General features: G+C 52.4%; 9 protein-coding genes across 9 annotated transcripts; 3 read left to right on the top strand and 6 right to left on the bottom strand.

The window, feature by feature from the left end:
• Nucleotides 1-183: 183 nt before the first annotated feature.
• On the bottom strand, nt 184-1,937 carry QC762_000390 (uncharacterized protein). Its single transcript, XM_062882791.1, has 2 exons — nt 523-1,937; nt 184-470 (listed from the first exon to the last, which is right to left on the bottom strand). The coding sequence occupies exons 1-2, from the start codon at nt 1,670-1,672 to the stop codon at nt 271-273; spliced, it is 1,350 nt and encodes a 449-aa protein (XP_062743181.1). The 5' UTR covers nt 1,673-1,937; the 3' UTR covers nt 184-270.
• Nucleotides 1,938-2,249: 312 nt separating this feature from the next.
• Nucleotides 2,250-9,044, top strand: QC762_000410 (uncharacterized protein; the record flags this gene model as incomplete). Its single annotated transcript, XM_062882794.1, is given in 4 exon segments — nt 2,250-2,517; nt 2,577-4,690; nt 4,702-7,344; nt 7,399-9,044. The coding sequence occupies 2 exon segments, from the start codon at nt 6,843-6,845 to the stop codon at nt 9,042-9,044; spliced, it is 2,148 nt and encodes a 715-aa protein (XP_062743177.1). The 5' UTR covers nt 2,250-2,517; nt 2,577-4,690; nt 4,702-6,842.
• On the bottom strand, nt 2,446-3,155 carry QC762_0063180 (uncharacterized protein; the record flags this gene model as incomplete). Its single annotated transcript, XM_062883635.1, has 2 exons — nt 2,446-2,611; nt 2,713-3,155. The coding sequence occupies 2 exons, from the start codon at nt 3,153-3,155 to the stop codon at nt 2,446-2,448; spliced, it is 609 nt and encodes a 202-aa protein (XP_062743180.1).
• Nucleotides 3,432-4,629, bottom strand: QC762_0063170 (uncharacterized protein; the record flags this gene model as incomplete). Its single annotated transcript, XM_062883634.1, has 2 exons — nt 3,432-4,106; nt 4,207-4,629. 2 exons carry the CDS (start codon nt 4,627-4,629, stop codon nt 3,432-3,434), a joined length of 1,098 nt encoding a protein of 365 aa, XP_062743179.1.
• QC762_0063160 (uncharacterized protein) lies at nt 4,868-6,613 on the bottom strand (the record flags this gene model as incomplete). The annotated part of the gene is made up of 1 exon (XM_062883633.1): nt 4,868-6,613. The coding sequence occupies one exon, from the start codon at nt 6,611-6,613 to the stop codon at nt 4,868-4,870; it is 1,746 nt and encodes a 581-aa protein (XP_062743178.1).
• A 243-nt stretch (nt 9,045-9,287) lies between the features above and the next one.
• QC762_000420 (uncharacterized protein) lies at nt 9,288-10,256 on the top strand (the record flags this gene model as incomplete). Its single annotated transcript, XM_062882797.1, has 2 exons — nt 9,288-9,449; nt 9,513-10,256. 2 exons carry the CDS (start codon nt 9,288-9,290, stop codon nt 9,768-9,770), a joined length of 420 nt encoding a protein of 139 aa, XP_062743176.1. The 3' UTR covers nt 9,771-10,256.
• A 421-nt stretch (nt 10,257-10,677) lies between these two features.
• QC762_000430 (uncharacterized protein) lies at nt 10,678-12,414 on the bottom strand. Its single transcript, XM_062882798.1, has 2 exons — nt 10,965-12,414; nt 10,678-10,909 (listed from the first exon to the last, which is right to left on the bottom strand). The coding sequence occupies exons 1-2, from the start codon at nt 12,303-12,305 to the stop codon at nt 10,844-10,846; spliced, it is 1,407 nt and encodes a 468-aa protein (XP_062743175.1). The 5' UTR covers nt 12,306-12,414; the 3' UTR covers nt 10,678-10,843.
• Nucleotides 12,415-15,176: 2,762 nt separating this feature from the next.
• On the top strand, nt 15,177-17,501 carry QC762_000440 (uncharacterized protein). The gene is made up of 2 exons (XM_062882799.1): nt 15,177-15,923; nt 15,979-17,501. Exons 1-2 carry the CDS (start codon nt 15,403-15,405, stop codon nt 17,453-17,455), a joined length of 1,998 nt encoding a protein of 665 aa, XP_062743174.1. The 5' UTR covers nt 15,177-15,402; the 3' UTR covers nt 17,456-17,501.
• Nucleotides 17,502-18,285: 784 nt separating this feature from the next.
• QC762_0063110 (uncharacterized protein) lies at nt 18,286-18,963 on the bottom strand (the record flags this gene model as incomplete). Its single annotated transcript, XM_062883632.1, has 3 exons — nt 18,286-18,349; nt 18,405-18,621; nt 18,675-18,963. 3 exons carry the CDS (start codon nt 18,961-18,963, stop codon nt 18,286-18,288), a joined length of 570 nt encoding a protein of 189 aa, XP_062743173.1.
• Between the last annotated feature and the right edge of the window lie 1,504 nt (nt 18,964-20,467).

The raw sequence follows: 20,467 nt of genomic DNA, 5'->3' as shown, positions 1-20,467 counted from the left end.
CGTTATGTCTCGAAGAGTTGATTGTTAAATTGAGAAGGAAAATTTCTCAGGGGGCCTGCAGTTCCGTGATGTGTTAACCTGGTTACACCGTCGATGTCATGAACCCCCGGATCGGTGAAGACTCCAAATACGGCGATGACACGATGAGACAAGGCTGTGCATGAGAATTCAACTAATAACACGATACAACTCTCTTGCTTGCAAAGAGCCGCCATTGCTAGCCCCAATACATGCCTGTAAGGTACCTAGGTCCATGATGGAGTGGGAAGACTACAAACTCGTGAGCTCCGGAGTCCCTTCAGCACGCGGGGCAGAGAACCTTGTCTCGACAAAACATTTCACCAGACCCTCCTCCCTCTTCTCCTGCAGCTTATATGCCTTTGCTATATCGTCAATCTTGAACCGATGCGTCAACATGATGGTGGGATCGATCTCTCCTTTTTCAACCATCTCGAGAAGCTCCTCCCAATCTGAAGCAATGTTAGCCACTGAAGCGGTCACTAAATATGTGAGCAAACTTACATCTCTGCACCGGAGCCTGTCCACACCCGATCAAGTAAATACCAAGCTCCATCAGCGCACCGACATTGAAATGGTTAGTGAACCCGACGTAATCACCAATGATGCCGACTCTCCCAAACTTCTTGGTCGCGTACAGACATTCATTGATCATCTCGCTTGTATCCTGCTCCGCCCCAATCGCCATCTCCAGCTTGTGCGCCCATCCTTTGGCGTACTCTCCTCCGCTCGCATCAATGCTGACATCAACACCCCCAGGCACCATTTCGTGTATCTTTGTCGGCACTGTCTGTCCAAACTCCAATGTTGCATAGTTGATGGTCTCTAGCCCCGGGATCTTGGACTTTGCGTACTCGGTCCGCCAGTTGCTGTCGATGCCAATAACACGTGTCGCACCCTTCTTCTTTGCCCAAAAGCACGCCATGAAGCCGATGGGACCGAGGCCCCAGATGGCGACCGTGTCTCCCTCGTTGACGCCGGTGTAGACCACGCTGTGGTACGAAGTGGGCAGCACATCAGAGAGATACAGTGCCTTTTCATCCGGGACGTTGTCAGGGATCTTGAGTAGGTTGTTCTCAGCCAGCGGGATCCTGACGTACTCGGCCTGACCGCCCGCATACCCCCCCGTCAAGTGTGAGTAACCAAAAATGCCGCCCATGCGCCCGCCGTAAAGCTTGGCGTGAAGAGTTGAGGCATTGGTCTTTTCGCATGCAGTAGGGAGCTTGTCCTTGCAGTAACTACACTCGCCGCAAGAGATGCAAAAGCTGTTCACCACCCGATCACCAACAGCGAGCTTGGTGATCGACGGTCCCACCGACTCGACAACGCCGCAGAACTCGTGTCCCAGAATATCGCCCTTTTCGACCTGCACCACCACTCCATGCATCAGGTGTACGTCGCTGCCGCAGACGGTGGAACCAGTGACCTTGAGGATGACATCGTGGTCGTCGACGATCTTGGGCTTGGACGTCTCGATGACTCGTACGTCGTTCTTGCCCATCCAAGCGAGGGCTTTCATCTTCGCGCCGCTGTCGTCCGTGTACCGGCCGCCGTCGCGGTCAGGGTTGGAGATATCGGTGTGGGCCGCACGGTTTTGGTCACCGTGTCCGAGGGCCATCTCGGCCAGCCTGGCCGTCATGTTCTCTGCAACCATGGTGGATTATCTGTCGATGGATGTAAATAGGGTACCTTGGGTCGTGAGAGATACTGGGCAGTGGATTTGTGGGGAGAAGACATGAGTTCGGCGACGGTAACAATGCTGCCGTCATATGGACAGGAGTTGTCTTGGCATCCATATCTTCAACCAAATCGTCGACGTCACGACATGTTGCGTGCGGAGAAAACTCTCCGGGTTTCGAGAGTACTGTTGGCTTAAAATTTGCGACTTCCTTCAAGGTAAATCCCCAAATTGACCGGCGCTTAAATACTTGGTCAGCGGGTTTGTGGCTGAAAGGGAGGGAAGGGGCAACAGCCTTGGGCTCTTACCAAGATTCAAAGAAAGATTGAGAAGAGAAAGGTGCTTTGATCAATATCAAACGAGGAAGGTGCTCTTGAGTATCACGCCATATTTGCTCGTCTCTCCTGCTTTGACAGCAACAGTTGTGGCTGGGGCCATCGATGGTGCCAGTAAGCCACCGAGCAAAGGTTTGTTCCCTAAACAAGCTTGACCATCTTCCTGGGGCCGCCAGCGACAACGGCGCTTCCATTCATGACACCATGAACATAGCAATCTCCAACAAACTCCCAACCGCCGTCCACCGTCTCCCGCGAACGAAGAACATACGGCGTTGGGGCCCCATCGATCAGCCACACAGCATCACCGGGTTTTGCATGTCTCGGGATGAGACACATAGCCATTCCGTGTTACCGCGACCCTCCTTCCCCGCCAAGCTCTGGATATGAGTCTGCTATATTTGCGTCTCGCCATCATGCCTTCAATATAGTTGTCCTCAGCTGGCTGGTTCCCTCGATTGGCTTCCACCAGTCGATACTCTTCTCGTACAGCCTCATGGTTAGCAGCCACCGGTCGTAAAGGCCGCGAACTGAATCTGGGGCAGGCCATTCCGTCTTAGTGCGATCGCCAATCAGCAATCTGATGAAGACATCCTCTTTCTAGGTGGGCTCCGCACTCTTTCGGTACCTATCAACAGCCTGACTCAACGACATGACCATTTCCCGAGAAGCCTTGAACACCCTGGCGAGCTTAGCATCGAGCCAAGGGGCGTGAGGTGGCGCAAGCTCAGCGACGAGGCCCAGTTCCGCTCCTCGAAGAACCAAAGGACGTTAGCAAACGAGGGGAGATCCAGCACGTTGGGAGCCTCACCCGCGCGGTAGGGGGGTTGACCAGAGATGCACCCAAGGGGTTCAGCATGACGAGCAAGGCTCCAGTCCGGTACCCACGATCGAAGACATTGTACTGCATCGACATCGATGCACCCTGTCCCTGCATGCGACAACAGCTCAAAAAGACCACCCTCCTCAATCACTCGCAGTGCAGCATCCAAATACACCTCATTGGTGTTCTTGGAGTAGTTGGGTTGCGTGAAACGACTGCCTTCCCCTTTGGCGGCGAGCCCATGGACTCCAAAAACCTTGCCCCGCGGATCACTTGCTCTGAGTAGATGGGCCCTCGACATGACATCTTTGAATTGCGGCAGTCCCTTTCCCACAACGCGTCTTACTCTCCAGCGCTGCATGCAACATATAGTGCCAACATGGAAACTCCGCAGAGTCATTTTGTTCTTCCAGCAATCTGTACTCTGCGTCTACTCTAATGCTATCCGGAGACGAACATTTGATTCAACAATCGCAAGCGCTCGATAGAAGTCGTCCCAGTTGCGACACATCCGTCCATACATGACACGAGCCTCGGAAGCGAGAACAGCTTCCTGGGCCACCCAGACGCGCTCGAACTACTCATGCTCGAGGAGATGCATAAGCGGAATCCACCAGGCAGTGAAGCGATACTTGCCCACCTCCCGATATGCCTTGAGATTGTCCCTTGTAAACGAAGTGTTGATGCGAAGCTGGTCAATCAGGCGGAAGGCAAGGGTGGCGAAGATACTCTTTAGTATCCTGTCGAAATAATCAACTTCCGTGATCCGCTTCGGCAACCAGCGAATGACCCGGTTCAGCGTTGTCCAGCTCATCTCTCTCGAAGGTGAGCCAAGCCAGATGGTGACCAGTGATGCGGATGAGTCAATATCTCCCATCAAGTACACCTGGTACGACTTTTCGTTTTCCGAGAGCTGGTCAATGCAGATTGAGTCTATCCAGATCAATCGCGGGAGGAGAGTAGATCGGAGGTCTCCAAGAAGCTCAAAAACATTGGACGCGACGCCCAATGTGCAGTCACTGACGATTATGTGCTCGCCGTCATCTCTCTCGGCTTGGGCCCATCTGTATGAGATCGCCGCAAAAGGTGGGGCCGATTTGAACTCAACTTCGAACAAATTGCATGACATAGCCTTGTGGCGGTGGCCAAGATGAACCAATAAAAGTGGGATGGTGGTCTTCTCTGGAGATAAGGGAGTATAAGTGTATAGCGGCAATTTGGGTTGACTCGGTCGATAAGCGTGGGCTCTTCGCTGATGATGAGCCTTGTTGTATCTCCAGTAGACGTTAATGATATGCTCCGGAACTATCCCACTCAACGCCCCCCGCCCCCAGCCTCCACAAGAAGCATACCTCGACCTGGAACCACTGGAAAACCCGCTGGAGACGCAGCTTGTAAGCGAGGGGTACCAAGATAAAGGTCCAATACGCTTTGATTTCGAGATCGTAAAAGAAGATCACCGGGAACCTGACAAGCCAAAGCCTTCCAACCAGCGAATCACTCCAACAGTGGCCAATAGTAACGAACGCCACCCGAGAAATACGGCCGGCCAACGAGACGGCACTGTCAATCTGGGCAAAGGGATTGATGCCGTATCTCCAGTATGCATGTCCGTACGCGACGACGAGGATTGACAGTGCATATAGGGGTGGTTTTACGGTGGCGAGCACTGGGAGAAACCACAGATAAGCGGTAAGGAACAAGGAGAGGGACAGTTGTACTCGACGGTTGATGTGGAGGTTGTGCGTGAGAAGAAAGAAGTGGTCCCAATCCATCGCCTCTGAGTCGCTTCCAAGGTTGTCTGAAACATCGTTGCGCTGCACTGACAGGTTGCAGGCAGGTTGCAGGCAGGTTGAAAGAAGCCAAGAGAAACGAAGGCCTAAAGGGGGACTCATGGCAGGGTGGGTGAGGCTCAAACTCCGACCAGGCAGCTGATTATGGCACCAAATGTCGTGGCGCAGCAGCCAAGCAACTGGAAATAAGTTGTACACACACCTGCATCATCCATGATATCTACAACTTCGCCCGGATTTCGTCCGTCACACCGCCTGCCCTTTCAGCTCTAAACACAACCTGATGCAACGCCGCCGCCTCTGGATCATCAGTCTCCTGTATCCACGCCGACATCACATACCTCCTTCCCCCACCCACAACAACCTCAACCTGACTCCCCGGCCAAGGCGACGCCTTCCTCCACAACTCCCCAGGCAGCTGCTCCCAATAATGAATATCGCTCGCCTCCGTCCGTCCAAGAAACCACTCATACAACTCCGCTTCCTTCTCCTGCAAAAAAAGCTGCACAGCGGGCCTCTTGGCGCGCTGGTCAACCAACATCAGCAACTCCACCCTTGTACCATCTTGGAAGATGGCAAAGGCTGATATCGCCAGTACTAGCAACCGTTTGTTGGAAAGGAAGAACAAACGCCGGGTTTCGTCCCAGTGGCTCTCTGGCCGGGCTCTTCCCGGCCAGACCGTGATTTTCTCTGGGGCCCGGGGGTCTGTGGTTGTGGTGAGACGTTGGAGTGGAAAGGCGATTGCATCCACCGGTGAGGTTATATTCAGTGGTTGGGTAGCGGTATCGTCCAGCTGGATATAAAAGCTTCTCCTGCAGGTTGTCAGCAGAACAGAACCTTCTGGCTCGGATAGCACTCGTAAGGGGCAGTTTCTGCGGACGAAGAAGTCGGGGCCGTTTTTGTTGAGGGTGATTCCCATCATTCTTCCTCGTTGGCCGGGCGGGCTGAATCGGGGTTTTATCTCCCCTAGACCGAGGAAATAATGCAGGCCTTGGTCTGGTTCGCCGATGTCTTCCTGTGTTAGACGGAGGAGGGAGGAGGTGATGCGCAGGCCTTTGTTGGTGACGATGTATTCTGGGTTGATGGAGGCGCTCATGGCGGCGTTGCGGATGCTGAGGATGGAGATGGTTTCGTTTTTGTTCTGGCGGGTGAAGTCGTCTGGGGAGGTGGCGAGTAAGGGGGATCCGGACCTGTGCGGTGTTGTTGAACCTAGAGAAGAAGTGACATGTTTGTTACTTTTTTGCCAAGCAAAGATGGTCATATCGTTGCTTTTGCGGATAATTTCCTCTTGGAGGCGTCGAAAGGCATTTTCGCCCTCGCCGTAGATCATGGGGAGGTTGACGTCGAAGATGCCGAGCAGGCAGTACGCAACATCTTCGGGGCGGGTGGTCTGCCGGTTTGCGGCCCAGGACATGCGGTCTGCGATGGATATTTGGCGGATGGAGGCATGGCCTGTGAGGATGTTGGCTGGGATGCCGGTGATGGATTCGAGCTTGACGATAAGACCGTCTTTGGTGCCTCGCAGGTCCCAGTCCTTGTCGTAGAACTGCACTTTCTCTGGGGCGAGCAGCTCCTGTAGGGTCCAACCACGACGGAACCATCGACAGTTTGGAAGATTGGTCTTTAGCTCTCCGGTGGCGGGAAGATCGGAAAGGTACACGAAGCAGGCGGCGGCCTGTTGATACCAGCGGAACATGGAGTTGATGCTTTCTGTCAGTTCGGCATTGTTCGCCTTGTCGATGCAGCAAGTGTCGACCCATGCCCACTCGAGCCGCTGTTCGGCTGCTATCCTGCAGGACTCCTGTAATTTTCGGTATCCTTGTTTCGACTGCAGCGAAGGTATCTGGTCCCGGACATCTTGATGTGAGACTTCTTCTCCGTCCCAAGTGTGCGACAAGATGGCGTAGGGCGGTCGGCGGCCGAAGAACTGCTTGAAGGCGAGGGTTCGGGTATTGAGGAGACGCATGTTTGTTTGCCCGGCGCGACATCGAGTGGATCTGAGAGGTCAACCTGGTTGGGGGAATGGGCCGGAAAATGGGGTCTGGACGACTTTTACCGAGCGTTTCCCCCGCTTCTATCACGCATAGAAATGTTGGGCTCAGCCTCAGCTGATTGTCAGCCAGAATCGAGGAACCTCTTATTGGCTGGGATCGGAGGCAGCCGATTTGTGCGTACCTTAGCTTCGAGATTGTCAAATGGCGATAGCAACGAGCCACATGAACGCTGAAAGCTCATACCCACGATCAACAATGAGACAGTCGAATCATTCCAGCTCCGGGCCTCTTTGCGGGATATGTCGAGAAATATCATTGGATCAAATGGGCGTGTCGGATGACCGCAAGATGCAGCGTCACCAGCCTACCTACCTCGCCCTGAAACAATCCATGGACCACGGATGTGTGCTTTGTCGCTTTATCTGGCACGCCCTGGGGCAAAGCAACTCGCGAGAGGGGGACCGAGGAAGTGACGCTCTAGCTCACGTGTCCGAGAAATATCCCGGCAGAGAGATATCTCTTGTCGCTTGGCCGGGCGTGACCCCAACAGGATATTTGGATCGCATCCAGATCATCACATCTGGGGAGATCCCTGATGCGGATACTGACGATGAGGATGGTGATGATGGGCCTGCTGATCCGAGCATGCACCCCGACCATCAGTTCGCTTTGTCTGGGGTGCTTGACATTTTCGCATATGCAGGTATGAAAGTGTAGTGTCTCAATCAACTGAGAATTTGACTGACTGTCTGCCAAGATGACCCTGCTGCGAGCTACGGCGGTGTCACTGGTCGACCGTTGCCGACGACAGACGGCAGTTCCAACGATGACTTTGCGTTTGCCACTCAATGTCTTCAAAAATGTCTGAGCAATCACGCCGGGTGTGGTCGACGAGATGAGATTTCACGTCTCCCTACTCGAGTTCTTGACCTAGGACCATTTGATGGTTCTCGGGAGCCTTACCTGCTACATACTGCTGGTCGACAGGGTCAATATAGCGCATTGAGCCATTGTTGGGGTGGCCATGTGCCAATCACAACGACGAGTGACAATATTGAGGAACATACGAAGGCCATTTCCAACCTACCTCCGACTTTCAGAGATGCAGCCCGTATTTCGCGGAGGCTAGGAATTCGATATCTGTGGATTGACTCGTTGTGCATTCTCCAAGACTCCAAAGAGGACTGGGAGAAGGAATCAGCCATGATGGGAGAGATTTACAAACACAGCGTGCTGACAATAGCCGCAAGAGCAGCCAGAAATGCCCGGGATGGCTGCTTCATCACAAGACAACGTGATGTCCCAGCATGTCGACTCGAGTACCGAAGCCCGGACGATCAGTTGGTGGGCAGCATCTACGTTCGGAATCCCACATTCGAAATTGAACGTCTGACACAGACACCCCTTGACAGCCGTGGTTGGGTACTGCAGGAAAAGCTCCTGTCGCCCCGCATACTTTACTACGGAGCTCAGCAGCTGTACTGGGAGTGCAGACAAACCTCGATCCGCCAAGATGGGAAATACCATTACATCCAACAAGACGCTGTGCAACCTGCCATGTGGAAGGAAAGGATGGACATACTTGCGCCATACCAGTCCGTATACCCCAACTTCAACAGAATACCACCAGACTGGACCGAAGCAAAGCATGAGCTCGCAGCGAGGATGAGACAGTGGTACAATTTAGTTGAGGAGTACAGCGGGCGCCAGCTCTCTTTTCACACCGACAAGCTGCCTGCCATAGCTGGCATTGCCAAGGAATGGGCCAAGTCCGTTGACTTGTTTTACATTGCTGGACTCTGGCGAGAGGACATTCTGGCGGGACTTCTCTGGTACGGAGGGAAAACGGCAACGAATCCCCCGGTCTCGAGCACATTGCCGTCCTGGTCTTGGACGCGCTACAATGGCAAGGTCAGCTTTTGGGCCGCTCGCGATTCCACCTTTGGGTTTTCGGATTACTCTTGTGAGTTTGTCGACCTGTCTTTCCGTGCGAGTGGTGCACTGGGAAACTACGGCGATGTAGTGGGAGCAAAGCTGGAGCTACGAGGGCGTATTCTTCCTGTGCGTCACGCGACGAGAATAAGTCTGGGGAAGAACTTCATTGTTGGACCGAATATCTTTGGTTATGGTGGGGAGCAGATTGGGGTGGCCACTTTTGATGTACCCCCCTCAACATTCGATGCGCTATTTGTTCTGCTTGTCCATGCCGGTGTCGGCAACGTGGGATATGGCGCTTATTATGCAGCAGGCCTACTCATCTCGCCTGTGCCAACAGAGCAGGGTACTTTTATGAGGGTGGGATATGTCAATATGGAGAAGGGACATGGAGAGGGCTGGTGGGACACAAGATCGGCGGCTGATTACTTTGAGCATATACCGACAAGGACGTTGTTCTTGATATAGAACGGACTCCGAATGCATTACGACAGTCATCAAGAGGAGGCGGCTCTTTGAGATCTGATCGGTAGCTTGGCACCTTCCCGCCATCAAGAAAAACGGCGATTTTATCCGCATTTACCCACCTTCTCCAACCTCCACGTCGTCGCTTCCACCCGCTGGTCAAACTATATCCCAACGTCATGTCTTGGCTCAGGAACTTCACACTTCAACATTTCCGCCCAACAGCCCAGCTTCGATGGATCCACCATGCCTGTGCTCTTTGGTCACCGGTACCTGGCTCTCATAGTTGTTGTTGTCCTGGTGGTGTTTTGGTTCTTTGGGCCGCAGGGTCTGCAGTCTGATGGCGGCATTCACTACCCGCGAGTACAGGGCAAGGCCTTCTCCGACATTCTGAATTCCACACTGGGTGTAAGTATTGCACTGCCACCTGACACTCTTGCCCCCAGGGCAGCTGGCTGATATTCTGAACAGTTCCAGGAGATATTCGTCATCAACCTCCCAGAGAGATCAGACAGGCGCGATGCCATGACTTTGGCCGCTGCTCTGACGAGGCTTGACGTCAAATGGATCGACGGTATTGACGGCAAGGACGTGCCTGAGAGGGTTCTACCAGGTGACAGCTGGGATAAGAAGATCTCAAAGGGAAATAAGGGGTCCTGGAGGGCGCATATGAATGCGTTGCAGCGGTGGGCCTATATTGCTTCCCTTGGATGGAAATGTTCATTCTGATATATGATGACAGCATTGTGCAAGATAACTTAACCAGCGCCCTTATCCTCGAAGACGACGCAGACTGGGACATCCGGCTCAAAGAACAGATGCAAGTTTTTGCTCAGGCTGCGAGAGCCTTCACTCAACCAGCCCCGAGAACGAGATCGACGCTTGCAGACACCGAGGACCGTTCCGAACTCTCGGTCTCTCAGATACCGATAAATCTTCGCTCGCGCCTTACACCGTACGGGGACAGCTGGGATGTCCTGTGGTTGGGTCATTGCGGCACGCAATTTCCATCTGCCTCTACTATTGTCGCCCACAAAAGTAAAACGCCAACAATGAACAGAGTCCCTTTGCTGAGAGTTACCATCCCCAGCGATGTCACCGTGCCTGATGCCAAGCATCTGAAGGCGCATCCCTTTGCCCTCCAAGACTCGCTTGCCAAAGAGTACGCACCCCACACGAGAGTCGTGCATGCCTCGGACAAGACAACGTGCACCCAAGCATACGCTGTCAGTCAAAAAGGTGCTCGGAAGTTGCTATACCAGTTCGGGTTGAAGACGTTGACGGCAGGGTGGGATTTGATGCTGGGGGACTGGTGTGATGGACTTTATCCTCGAGAGACCGGGAACCGACCGGTTTGCGTTACTGTGCAGCCTCCGCTGTTCAGTCATCACTATGGCAAGGGGGCAGCTTCAGATATCACGGCGCCTGGGGGTGGGTTTGTGAATAAGGATAAGGAGATGACGCCGTATGTGAGGTTGAGTGTGAGGGTGAATATGGAGAGGTTGGTGCAGGGTGTGGGGATGGGGGATTTAATTGATCAGTGGGAGGATGCGGAATGAGATGGATATGTGATCAAGAATGGTTCAAGATGGGTGCGAGCACTTGGGCTTTGACGTAATATTACCATGTTATTGGTCTTGAGTTGAGATGGCAGAAAAATGAAATCTTGCTAGCCCAGCTACCAGATACCCGTATGTACCTCATGGCCGCAGTGTGGGTAACATATTCAGATAGATATTTTCACCGCCCACTTCCAACGGTTTAAGCAGTGAGAGCTCTGGAGCGACATCGAGCCATGGAATTCATGGAGATGTGTTCAGTCTGTATCCACCCCCCTCCACTTCCAAGCAAACATGATGGTTCCACCGCTACACATTGGTCAGTATCATGGGTGGTTCTTGCGATGTCGTGTTGATGCACTTACCAAGGATACCCGCCCTTCAGAAACAACGGACCCTCTTTCTCATCCACAACGCCACCAAACACCCTCAGCGCATCATCTCTTGTACGGCGGGAGTGAAACTCGACTTTGACGTAAGTCTCGTTAGGATTCTTCTGAATGAGAGTGGTAGAGAAGACTCCCATGGCCTTGCCCATTATATAGCCGCGGCCGTGGTCGCGCTTCCAGTCCTTAAAGGTAGGCTCGCTGAGAGGGCCGAGGAGGAGGACGTCTGGCTGCTCGGCATCACCATCAAATGGGTAGGGTGGGATGGTACGGGTGCTGTAGAAGTTGGGTGCCACAGGCTGGGTATTGAACAGTGAGGGTATGCTGAACCGTTCGTAGAGGGCGTCGATTGGGGCGGTCGTAGCATTGAGAGAGTTAGACTGCTCCATGGTGACGGGCACTTGCTCATCACTGAGACTGTCGATAGTCTCAGCCATACCCAGACCCCCTTCAACATTGTTACCGCCCATCTCATCAAAATCAAGTAAATCACCCTCTTCTGTCCCCTCTTCATCATCAGTGTCCTTATTGTTGGTATCGGGCGTCCAAATCACCATCTCCATCCCGCTTGATCTTTCCGTCTCAATCCCCCCCTTATCACCTCCTTCCTCAACAACAGGAGCACTATCCACCACCACCCCAAAGAAAAGTTTCATCCCTGTCAAGACCGCTGCCTTGTTCTTGGCGGCTTTCAACGCTCCTTCCTGCAGCCCGTACTCGCGGCCTTTGTTCCAGAATTCTTTGAGCTGCTTGTCGATTTGAGTGTTGTCGGAGGAAGGAGCGTCGGTGATGGCAGTGATGTCACGTTGGGTGTTGAGGAAATGAAAGGGTGTGAGATCGGGAGTGGAAGAGAGGGTTGAAGGGACGGTGGGAGGGGGTTTGATGAGTTGGGCTATGTCGCCCCGTACTGAGTCGATGGGGGGGTAGAGGGAGAGGATGGGGTGGTTGTGGAGAGTGGTCATTTTGGGGTTGCTGATGTAGATTGGTGGTGGAAGAAAGGATGGTGGTCGAAGAGAGGATGGTGGTCGAAGAGAGGATGGTGGTTGAAGAGACAATGATGGGCAGTGGTGTGAGTATCGAGGGCCGGGGGTAATTGGGTTGAACTGACGGGGTGGAAGAAAGAATAGCTGAGGGATTATACGGTGGAAGGATGGGAAAATAAGCATAGAGAAGCTAGGGAAGGTGGAGAAGGGGGCCTGCTTCATTTGAGGATCGCCCATTTTTGAATGCTTTTCCTGGAGCTGTATCATGTTTTGGGACTCAGATGAAGGATCTTTTTGCTTCTCAGGGACGATGAGAGCAGAGAGACATTTTGTCATCTGGTTCTTGCCAAATATTCTGGCAAAAATGGCAAGATGCGATGCTGGGCCGAGAAGGCTGTTGCAGCACTTCCAAGGTTAGCTGTCCACCAAGAGATTTTGTTTCACGTCTAGGGAGATGATGAGTTTCAGTCGTTTCCACTTGTTGGTCGTTGAGGGAGACAGGCTATCAGCTGCTCCATTCGGTCACGTATGTACCCAACTCTCAAGTGCATTGAACTCATGGGATATGCCTTCCATTTCGAGTAGCAAGGCTGGGCCTGACATCCAAGATTGAAAATACTGATATGGTCAAGCTTGAGTCCCGTCTCATGGACATAACGTTTTCTATGCTTGTAAGCTTTGGATGATCCCTGCCTAGGTCGTAAGTCTCCAAAGATAAGGTAGATGCGTAGTTTACCTTACATTGATAGGCGTCACGAAAGCTCTCAAAGGTTAGCCAACAGGCTCGTTAAGGTTTGGGTACAGATGACAAACTCAAGCCAGTACCTATAAATGCAGCTTTTTGCCCGTTGCAGTTTTTCTTTTGACCAACAGCTTTTCTCACCTACCTACCCACCCACCGACAAAATACTTCTCAATCGACCGCAAACACCCAACTTGGGGAGCAGCCATGACCGACGACGACGCCGACTCAGATCATGAGCCTTTCCCGAATGGCGCCGCAGCAAACCATATCCCATGGACGACTTGGACAAGAGTGCCATTCTCCGTGTTGCTTCTTGGCATAACCCGGAGCTTGATGAGCAGGGGCACGAAGCGATCAACATCACATCCACATCCATTCGCACCTCCCTCGAAGCAGCGACATGTTTCCTGTCAAACCCCCGAATGCCAACCTCGGAGCCTTGGAGAAATTCCCACTTGAGCTGATCTATGAGGCTATGCACTAACTCGATATCGCATCTCTTGCAGTTTTATGCGTACCAACCGTCGCACCTGGAGTCTGGTCACCAACCTGAGTCCCGCTTTAGAGTAACCTACGGGGACGAGCTGCTCGTCGTCATCATTTTAACCAAGCTGGCGCCACACTTAAATGATGCCCTGAAGCGTAGAAGTTGTGGGAGGCAAGTGACGAGGGTAGACGGGTTGTGAACATATTTTATCCTTCCCTTAGCTGGTGTCCTGGAAATGAGGAAAACCACTGTATTTCATGGGTGGATTCCGTGGAGGACGAGACCCCGGAGTGGACAGATCTCAGCCAAGAAGACACTTAGCCAGGGACCTTATTTGATATACCTAAGGCCGGTAGGCAGGTAGCTAAAGACTAGATGATGTAATAGGCGTCCAACCAAGCATAGCAGATCCCTTCATGAGTCCAAGAACCATGTATGCTTGCATCGCTACCTAGTCAGAATGCGTATCTAAAAGTGTGGCCTGTGTCATTTTGTCACCCGTCACGTCGTCTTACCATTAGCTTTATTGTTGCTTGGCTAATACCACTACGTAGGGTCTTGGAGGACTCGAAACAATCAATCCACTTTTCTTCACAGCAGGGCAATGCCAGATGATCAGCGCACAACAGGATGTCAAGAGATACAAACACACACCTACCCGACCACAGATCTACCCGACCACAGATCTACCCGACTGTCGATTCGCTACCAAGTGTGGAAACCAAGTCATCGTCAGGCTAATCACCACCAAACTGGCCTCATACTTCATTCCGGAGATCAACGCTGCGCTGCGCACTGAGCGGTGCTAGTGTGGAAGGTTTGCTGGGTTCGTCATTGTTTTCCCGCTACAAAAGTGCTGTTTTGATTGTGGGATCTGGGGGAAGGGAAGGCTCGGCACGTATCGTTTCAGGGAGACCGAAGACGAGGATGAATGGCTTGGACACAACCGGCCAAAGATGCAGATGGTTAGTTACCCAGGTCAAGGACAACAGAGAACCCGGGTTTATTTCACCGGTGGAATTGAAGGGTACAGCAGCTTCGACTACTATGCAGTTATTGCGGTATCCTACATCAGCGACCAGGACATGCCGAGCCAAGAGTTAGTTATGGTGTCTCTGGTACTGGATGCTTGCTGGAGTTAAGAATGGGGAATGAGAGTGGGTTCGCTGAAGATCATATATACAAGAAGTCCATAGATCTCCTGCGCCTTCTGTACATCATACATTCATTTCCACGGTTTTATTGTGCACTTCAATGGTGTCCCGGAGTCCAGAACCTTTGGAAGTTGAGTAAAGGTGGTACGCAGGTGGTAAATGTATTTTCTGCTCTTGGTAGCCTGTGGCAGTACCGAGGCAAGTTTCAGGGTAGCTGCTTCGCTATCGTTGAACGAGAGGAAGATACAACTCCCGAGCGGCTCACGCTAAACAAAGAGACACCCAGGCGCCTCCTTAGCTGCCCTGTGTAAGGTGGTTGAGCCTGGAAGGCATGTCTCCCGAGATTACTCTAGATAGGTATCGTTTCGACTCCTTAGAGAGACCTTTTAGATACGAGACAACTCTATTACCTGACCTTCAACGCCTGGTGGCTATCTGCAAACGCCTATTAACCATCTATAAAGCCCTTTTAACTCAGATTTGTGAAGGCCTACTCGGTTTCTGTAAAAGGGCCTACTCCCAGTAGCTGTCTCTAGGTGCATCTCGATTCATGACATGTCCAGCTGAAAAGGCACATGTCGTAAGTAGACGGAAAAGACAAGCGTTGGCATAACGTGATCATCGACTCGGCACATTCAGAACCCTGCTCCCCAGAGCCAACCACTGAAGAGCCTGCCCATCAGCTTGGTTCGGAGCTGCATGGCGTAAGCTAGCGTTGCATTGCAGCAAATACTACCACGAGGCGCAGAATATTGTCCACCACAATCACGCAGTTCCTGACTGTTCAGGTAAGGCTTTCCCCGACTAATGCTGGTACACCCCTGGCATGCCACGTAAAGGTGTGATGACTGATGACGGTTCCAGACTTGCTGTTGCGCTGGTTCGGATTCCCAAATCAGCACTATTGCACCATGGCTTGGAGAGCAGAATATCAACCAAGTATGGCTTAGTTCCTTGGTAAGGTGAAGATGACTGCAGTGGTATAAGAGGAGGTAGAGCTTTGCCAGACATTTACAATCGGTTTCTTTCTTCTCTTCAGTCGCAATAATGGCAGCCAAATTTACGCATTGCTTGACGGCCATTCTGGCCCTGTGCGCCACCCCCGCACTTGCTATTCCAGGTGGCGGCAACAACAACAATCAAGATGTCTACGACTATGTGATTGTAGGCAGTGGACCCGGCGGATCTCCACTTGCTTCCAACCTCGCCAAAGCCGGATACTCTGTCTTGCTCCTGGAGGCAGGCGATGACCAGAGCGCCGATATTGGAACACAGCTCATCAATGTCGGCAGTACGTCCAATGCCAACCGCTGGGGATTTTACGTGAGGCAGTATGGCGACGACACGCAGCAGCTGAAGAACAACCACCTGACATGGAGACGAGCTGACGGGACCTTGTTCGTTGGCAATGGAAGCTCTGCTCCAGCTGATGCCACGCCTTTGGGTGTTTTCTACCCCCGGGGCGCGACTCTCGGTGGGTCGTCGGTCATCAACGCCGGCGTTACAGTGTTGCCCAGCAAGAGCACCTGGGATGAAATTTGGAGGAAAACGGGTGACCGCAGCTGGAGGTTGGTGATCCCCTCACAAGATATGCGGCTTTGTCGAGAACTGACAATCCCACAGCGGTGACAACATTCGCAAGATCTTCACGCGTGTTGAGAGGAACCATTATCTCCCACCCGGAACCCTGGGCCATGGATTCAATGGCTATCTCGACATCAACGGAAATGATGGCGAGGTCTACTCTCGCAGTCCCGGCATTCTCTCCGTCTTCAGGTCTATGATCGCATCCATCGGCGGCAACCCCAACAACGCGCTCACCGATGTGACTCGCGATCTCAACAACCCCTCTCCATCTCGAGACACAACCCAAGGTCTTTTCGGCCTTCCTTTCCACGCCAACCAAACCTGGGGTCGTTTCAGTGCCCGCACCATCGTCCTTGACACTCTGGCTGCCAAAAAACCCAGTGGATCTCCTCGCTACCCCCTGACCCTCAAAACAAACAGCCTCGTGACCAAAGTCGTCTTCGACAGACCCCGAAACAAGAAGCCCCGTGCCATCGGAGTCGAGTACCTCGAAGGACAATCCCTCTACTCGGCCGACGCCCGCCACAACCCTTCCAACACAGGCACCAAACGCACCGTCAGAGCCCGCAAAGAAGTCATTCTCTCCGGCGGCGTCTTCAACACCCCGCAACTCCTCCAACTCTCAGGAATCGGCCCAAAAGAACACCTCCGCTCGCTCAATATCTCCGTTCTAGTCGACCTCCCCGGCGTTGGCTCCCGCCTCCAAGACAACCCCGAATACCCCGTCGTCGGCATCGCAAAAGACAATCAACCCTTCTTCACGATCCCCATCCCAGGCGAGCCAGACTGCTTCTTCGGCTTCGGCCCTCCCGGCGTCCCAGATCCGTGCATCGACCTCTGGTATCAGGGTCTTGGCCCCTATGCCCGCCCAGCGGCAAACACAAACGCTTTTATGCTCAAGACGAACTACTCCGGTGATGGGGAGCTTGACATTCTCGTGTTTAGTCTGGCGAATTTTGCGTTCAGGGGGTATTGGCCCAATGATGCGGCTGTAGCTATCCCTCCTGATCCGTTGGGGGTGTTTGGCTTTTCGGTTGTAAAGATCAATCCTATTTCCCAGGCGGGGACTGTTAGGTTGAGGAGTGCAAATCCGCAGGATACTCCCCTGATTAACTTTGAGATGTTCCAGACGGGGGCTGATCAAGATTTGGGAGCGTTGGCTGAGGCGGCTGCTTGGGGGAGGAGGGTTTATGGGAATGTGGAGGGGCCGACGGGGCCGATGACGACTACTGAGCCGCCTTGTGACGGGGGGACGGGTTGTTTTGCTGGGGATAAGGAGTGGGCGAGGGATCAGAGTTTTGGGCATCATGCTACTAGTACCTGTGCTATTGGTGGGGATAGGGATCGGTTGGCGGTGTTGGATAGCAAGTTTAGGGTTAGGGGCGTGGATGGGTTGAGGGTGGTGGATGGGAGTGCGTTTCCCAAGACGCCAGGGGCGTTCCCGGTGCTGAGCACGTTTTTGTTGAGTGAGAAGGCGAGTGTGGATGTTTTGGCGGATGCTAGGCGGTGGTGAGGTTTGGGCGATGTGGCGCTGTCGGTGCCTACCTTCGTAGCCATCTCCAACACGCCCGATTCTTTGGTAAAGCCGGGGCAATGAACATCTAGAAGATGAAAGCTGAAATGCCTAACGGATTTAAATGCTGAACCGCATCGACCTCCAATATGTGGGCAATCGATCGATTTCTTCTCATCAGCAGTCATTTGGACGTATTTCTCGTAGTGGTCGTGAACATGATCCTTCCACAGATATTTGTCCAGAAACTGGCGCAGTCGCTCCTCAGGCGGTAGTGAAACATCCGCCATACAGAACAAACAGTAGCCTGCAGCGGCGAGGATGTTGCCGTATATGAGAGGATCGCATTGGATGGGCAGTTTCTCCGGACAGTTTAGATGTGTTTGGCAATGATTGCTCCATTGTGCTTCCCCGAAAACCCAGTGGTTGCACAAGAAGCAAAGCTCCGCAAAGTCGGTGCGACTGTTCTTATAGCAACGGTATATGTGTTTCCAGTCGTAGAAAGATTGTGTTTTGATGTTGCTATCGGTAGATTTGACTAGTTTCCGCTGGTGTGGCCTACTAGAGCAATAGCATTTCTCCGGCTCTAAACCAGGTCGGAACTCTACTTCGGCATCTTTCTCACACACAGTGCAACCATATCCCGTATGGCGCTGAGACCAGTTGGACTCCGTAATGCATGAATATCGAAAAGAGTAGATGCGAGGCGGTCGCGTTCGGGCATAAGAAATCGGACGCGGTCGAATATAATCGGTGGTAGCATTGCAAGAACCTGTCTCCGCTGGGACGGATCGTTTGAGCTTTCTGGTACTTTCGGACTTCTTTCTCAATCAACCTTCGTCTTTCGGCGTAAAGGTTCCTATGGCGTGTGACTGAGTCCGTGTCTCGCTGTCTCTGCAGAGTTGCAAGCTCGTTCTCTATTTTGGAAAAATCAGGGCTATTTTGGAACTCTTCTTGCTTTTCTGCTGGGAGAGTCTGCCACAGCTGTGGGTTGCGCGCAAGTGTTAAGCCGCGGAAGAGATCGTTGGCGATGTTGCGCACATCAAGGCCGAAATAGCAGCCCTGGCAATCTGTACCGCTATTATTGGGCTGATAATGGTTGTTGTACGTGTTGGGGTCTTTCTGGCCAGCATGCTTCATTCTCTGGGCAACGGTGTATAACTTATCTGTGTGAAAGGGTTATCAGCTCGGGCTGGGAAGAGGACCTCCATATACGTACCAATCCAGTATAGCCCCTCAGCTCTAAAGTCGTGAATTGTGGGAGGACCTGAATACCCAGCGCGGAAACCCAGGAGCCTAAGGCGCTTGCTGAATGCAGTCGCCGTTTCTATCTTTCCCGGCGTACCTCTTGCAGACATGCTCTTGAAAAAGGGCAAGTCAAGGACGCTTTCCTTCCACTGTAAGTGGATCATCTCGCTTTCTGATGGTTGTATGTTGAGTAGATCTTCTATGGTTTCGTAATCCTTGAAAGCCTTTGTGCCAATGAGAATGGCCAATATCGGAAGCATGGGGTTACAGATAAGTGGTATCTCTCCTAGTCCTTCATAGAGTGAGTGCTCGGGCCTACAGAACTTGATTAGAGGGATCGTTTCCGTCAGCAAAGCCGGGCAGCCAGTCTCTCACCTTTTAGCAGGGTTATCCGTCATACCCTTTGCATCTCGAACTAGCTGAACGGCAAACTCCGCGTTGCCATGTTCGTTGAGAAAGACTCCAAAAGTCACATTCTGAGGTATTTCTTCGTCAGCTTGTACGATTGCACGACAATGCGGATACTCGGTAATGCTTACCCTGTAATATAAACCACGGCCGGATCCCGCCCGGCAAGTAGACTCGATGTATTCAACCGACACGTGCAGAGGAACACACAATTGAAAGCAAATCCGCCCAGTCGTACATCCTCGTCGCTGGCTTGTCGCACACCACCCAATCGTTCCCCCATAATTGCCTCCCCAAGTGAAGAAAGTGGTTTTTGGTACCGAATCTTCTTGGCCGCTTATTTTTCAAGATCTCCTTGCCCTCTGTCCTGAGTATGTCGGGTAACTCGTACTTAATAACTGCCATCAAACCAGTTAGCTTAGGCCAGTCGATCAAAGAAATGGTGCATATACATACATTCGTAACCGAGAGTGTGATATTTTTGGGAATAGCATCATTTTCACGACGCCAGCCCGCCATAACTGTTTCCAATACACCATGACAGTCCCTTCCGCTGGGTCTGAGTTGTCTTCCGCACCATCAATACCAAATGCAATATCTTTCACAAAGTCCTTCAGAGTCTTGAGGTCGTAAGGGCTCGCACCGAGGTGGTCTCCGGCATATCTGAAACGGATATTAGAAGCGAACAGTTAGTAGGAGTTTGTGGACCTCACTGGTTCCACAGATCAACCATGCGCTGGTAACATTTCATGACTTTGTCCGTGATCTTTTTGTGAACTGCGGAGCTGTCTATTCCCTCCGTGCAATTTTCTGAGCCCCTGTCTTTTCCCCGGCAAAAGAACTCTTGAGGGCTCTTCTTTCTCGGCATTGTAGAAGGCACAGTAAAGAGCTAGTGTGGCGAAAATGTGAGGCCGATAACGATGAAGTGTGTAAAGAAAGGTTTTGCGGTAGTGATATAGTCCTGCCCCTTCAACCGACCTGAGTGTGTTCAGGCACCAGCGCTTGGGCCACCTTGCTCAACCACACATCTTCCTTTTCTTCATCGGGCTACCTCGTCGATTATCACGTCTTCAGCAATCGCTTTGTAAACAAACACCAGCCACGGGATCATGGAAGCCAAGTCTTTGCCATTTCGGTATCGAGCCCTACCAAGCGTGCAATATGGATGTCAGCATCACCGGATGTTGACGGGATACTTCGCGATGTCTACGCCCTTGGGCTTTCGCTACCGAATCAGACGTATCTGGATGAACCCTACAACGCTACTGTGGATGATGGATCCCACCTTGGCGACTGACTGGAACCTGTATGATGGCAGTTTTGCTCTAGAGCCTCATTAATACCCACGGCTGGACA

Source organism: Podospora pseudocomata, chromosome 4 (genome assembly GCF_035222375.1).
Source record: "Podospora pseudocomata strain CBS 415.72m chromosome 4, whole genome shotgun sequence".
Classification (NCBI taxonomy): Eukaryota; Fungi; Ascomycota; class Sordariomycetes; order Sordariales; family Podosporaceae; genus Podospora; species Podospora pseudocomata.
This window is presented reverse-complemented; position numbering and strand designations above follow the sequence as displayed.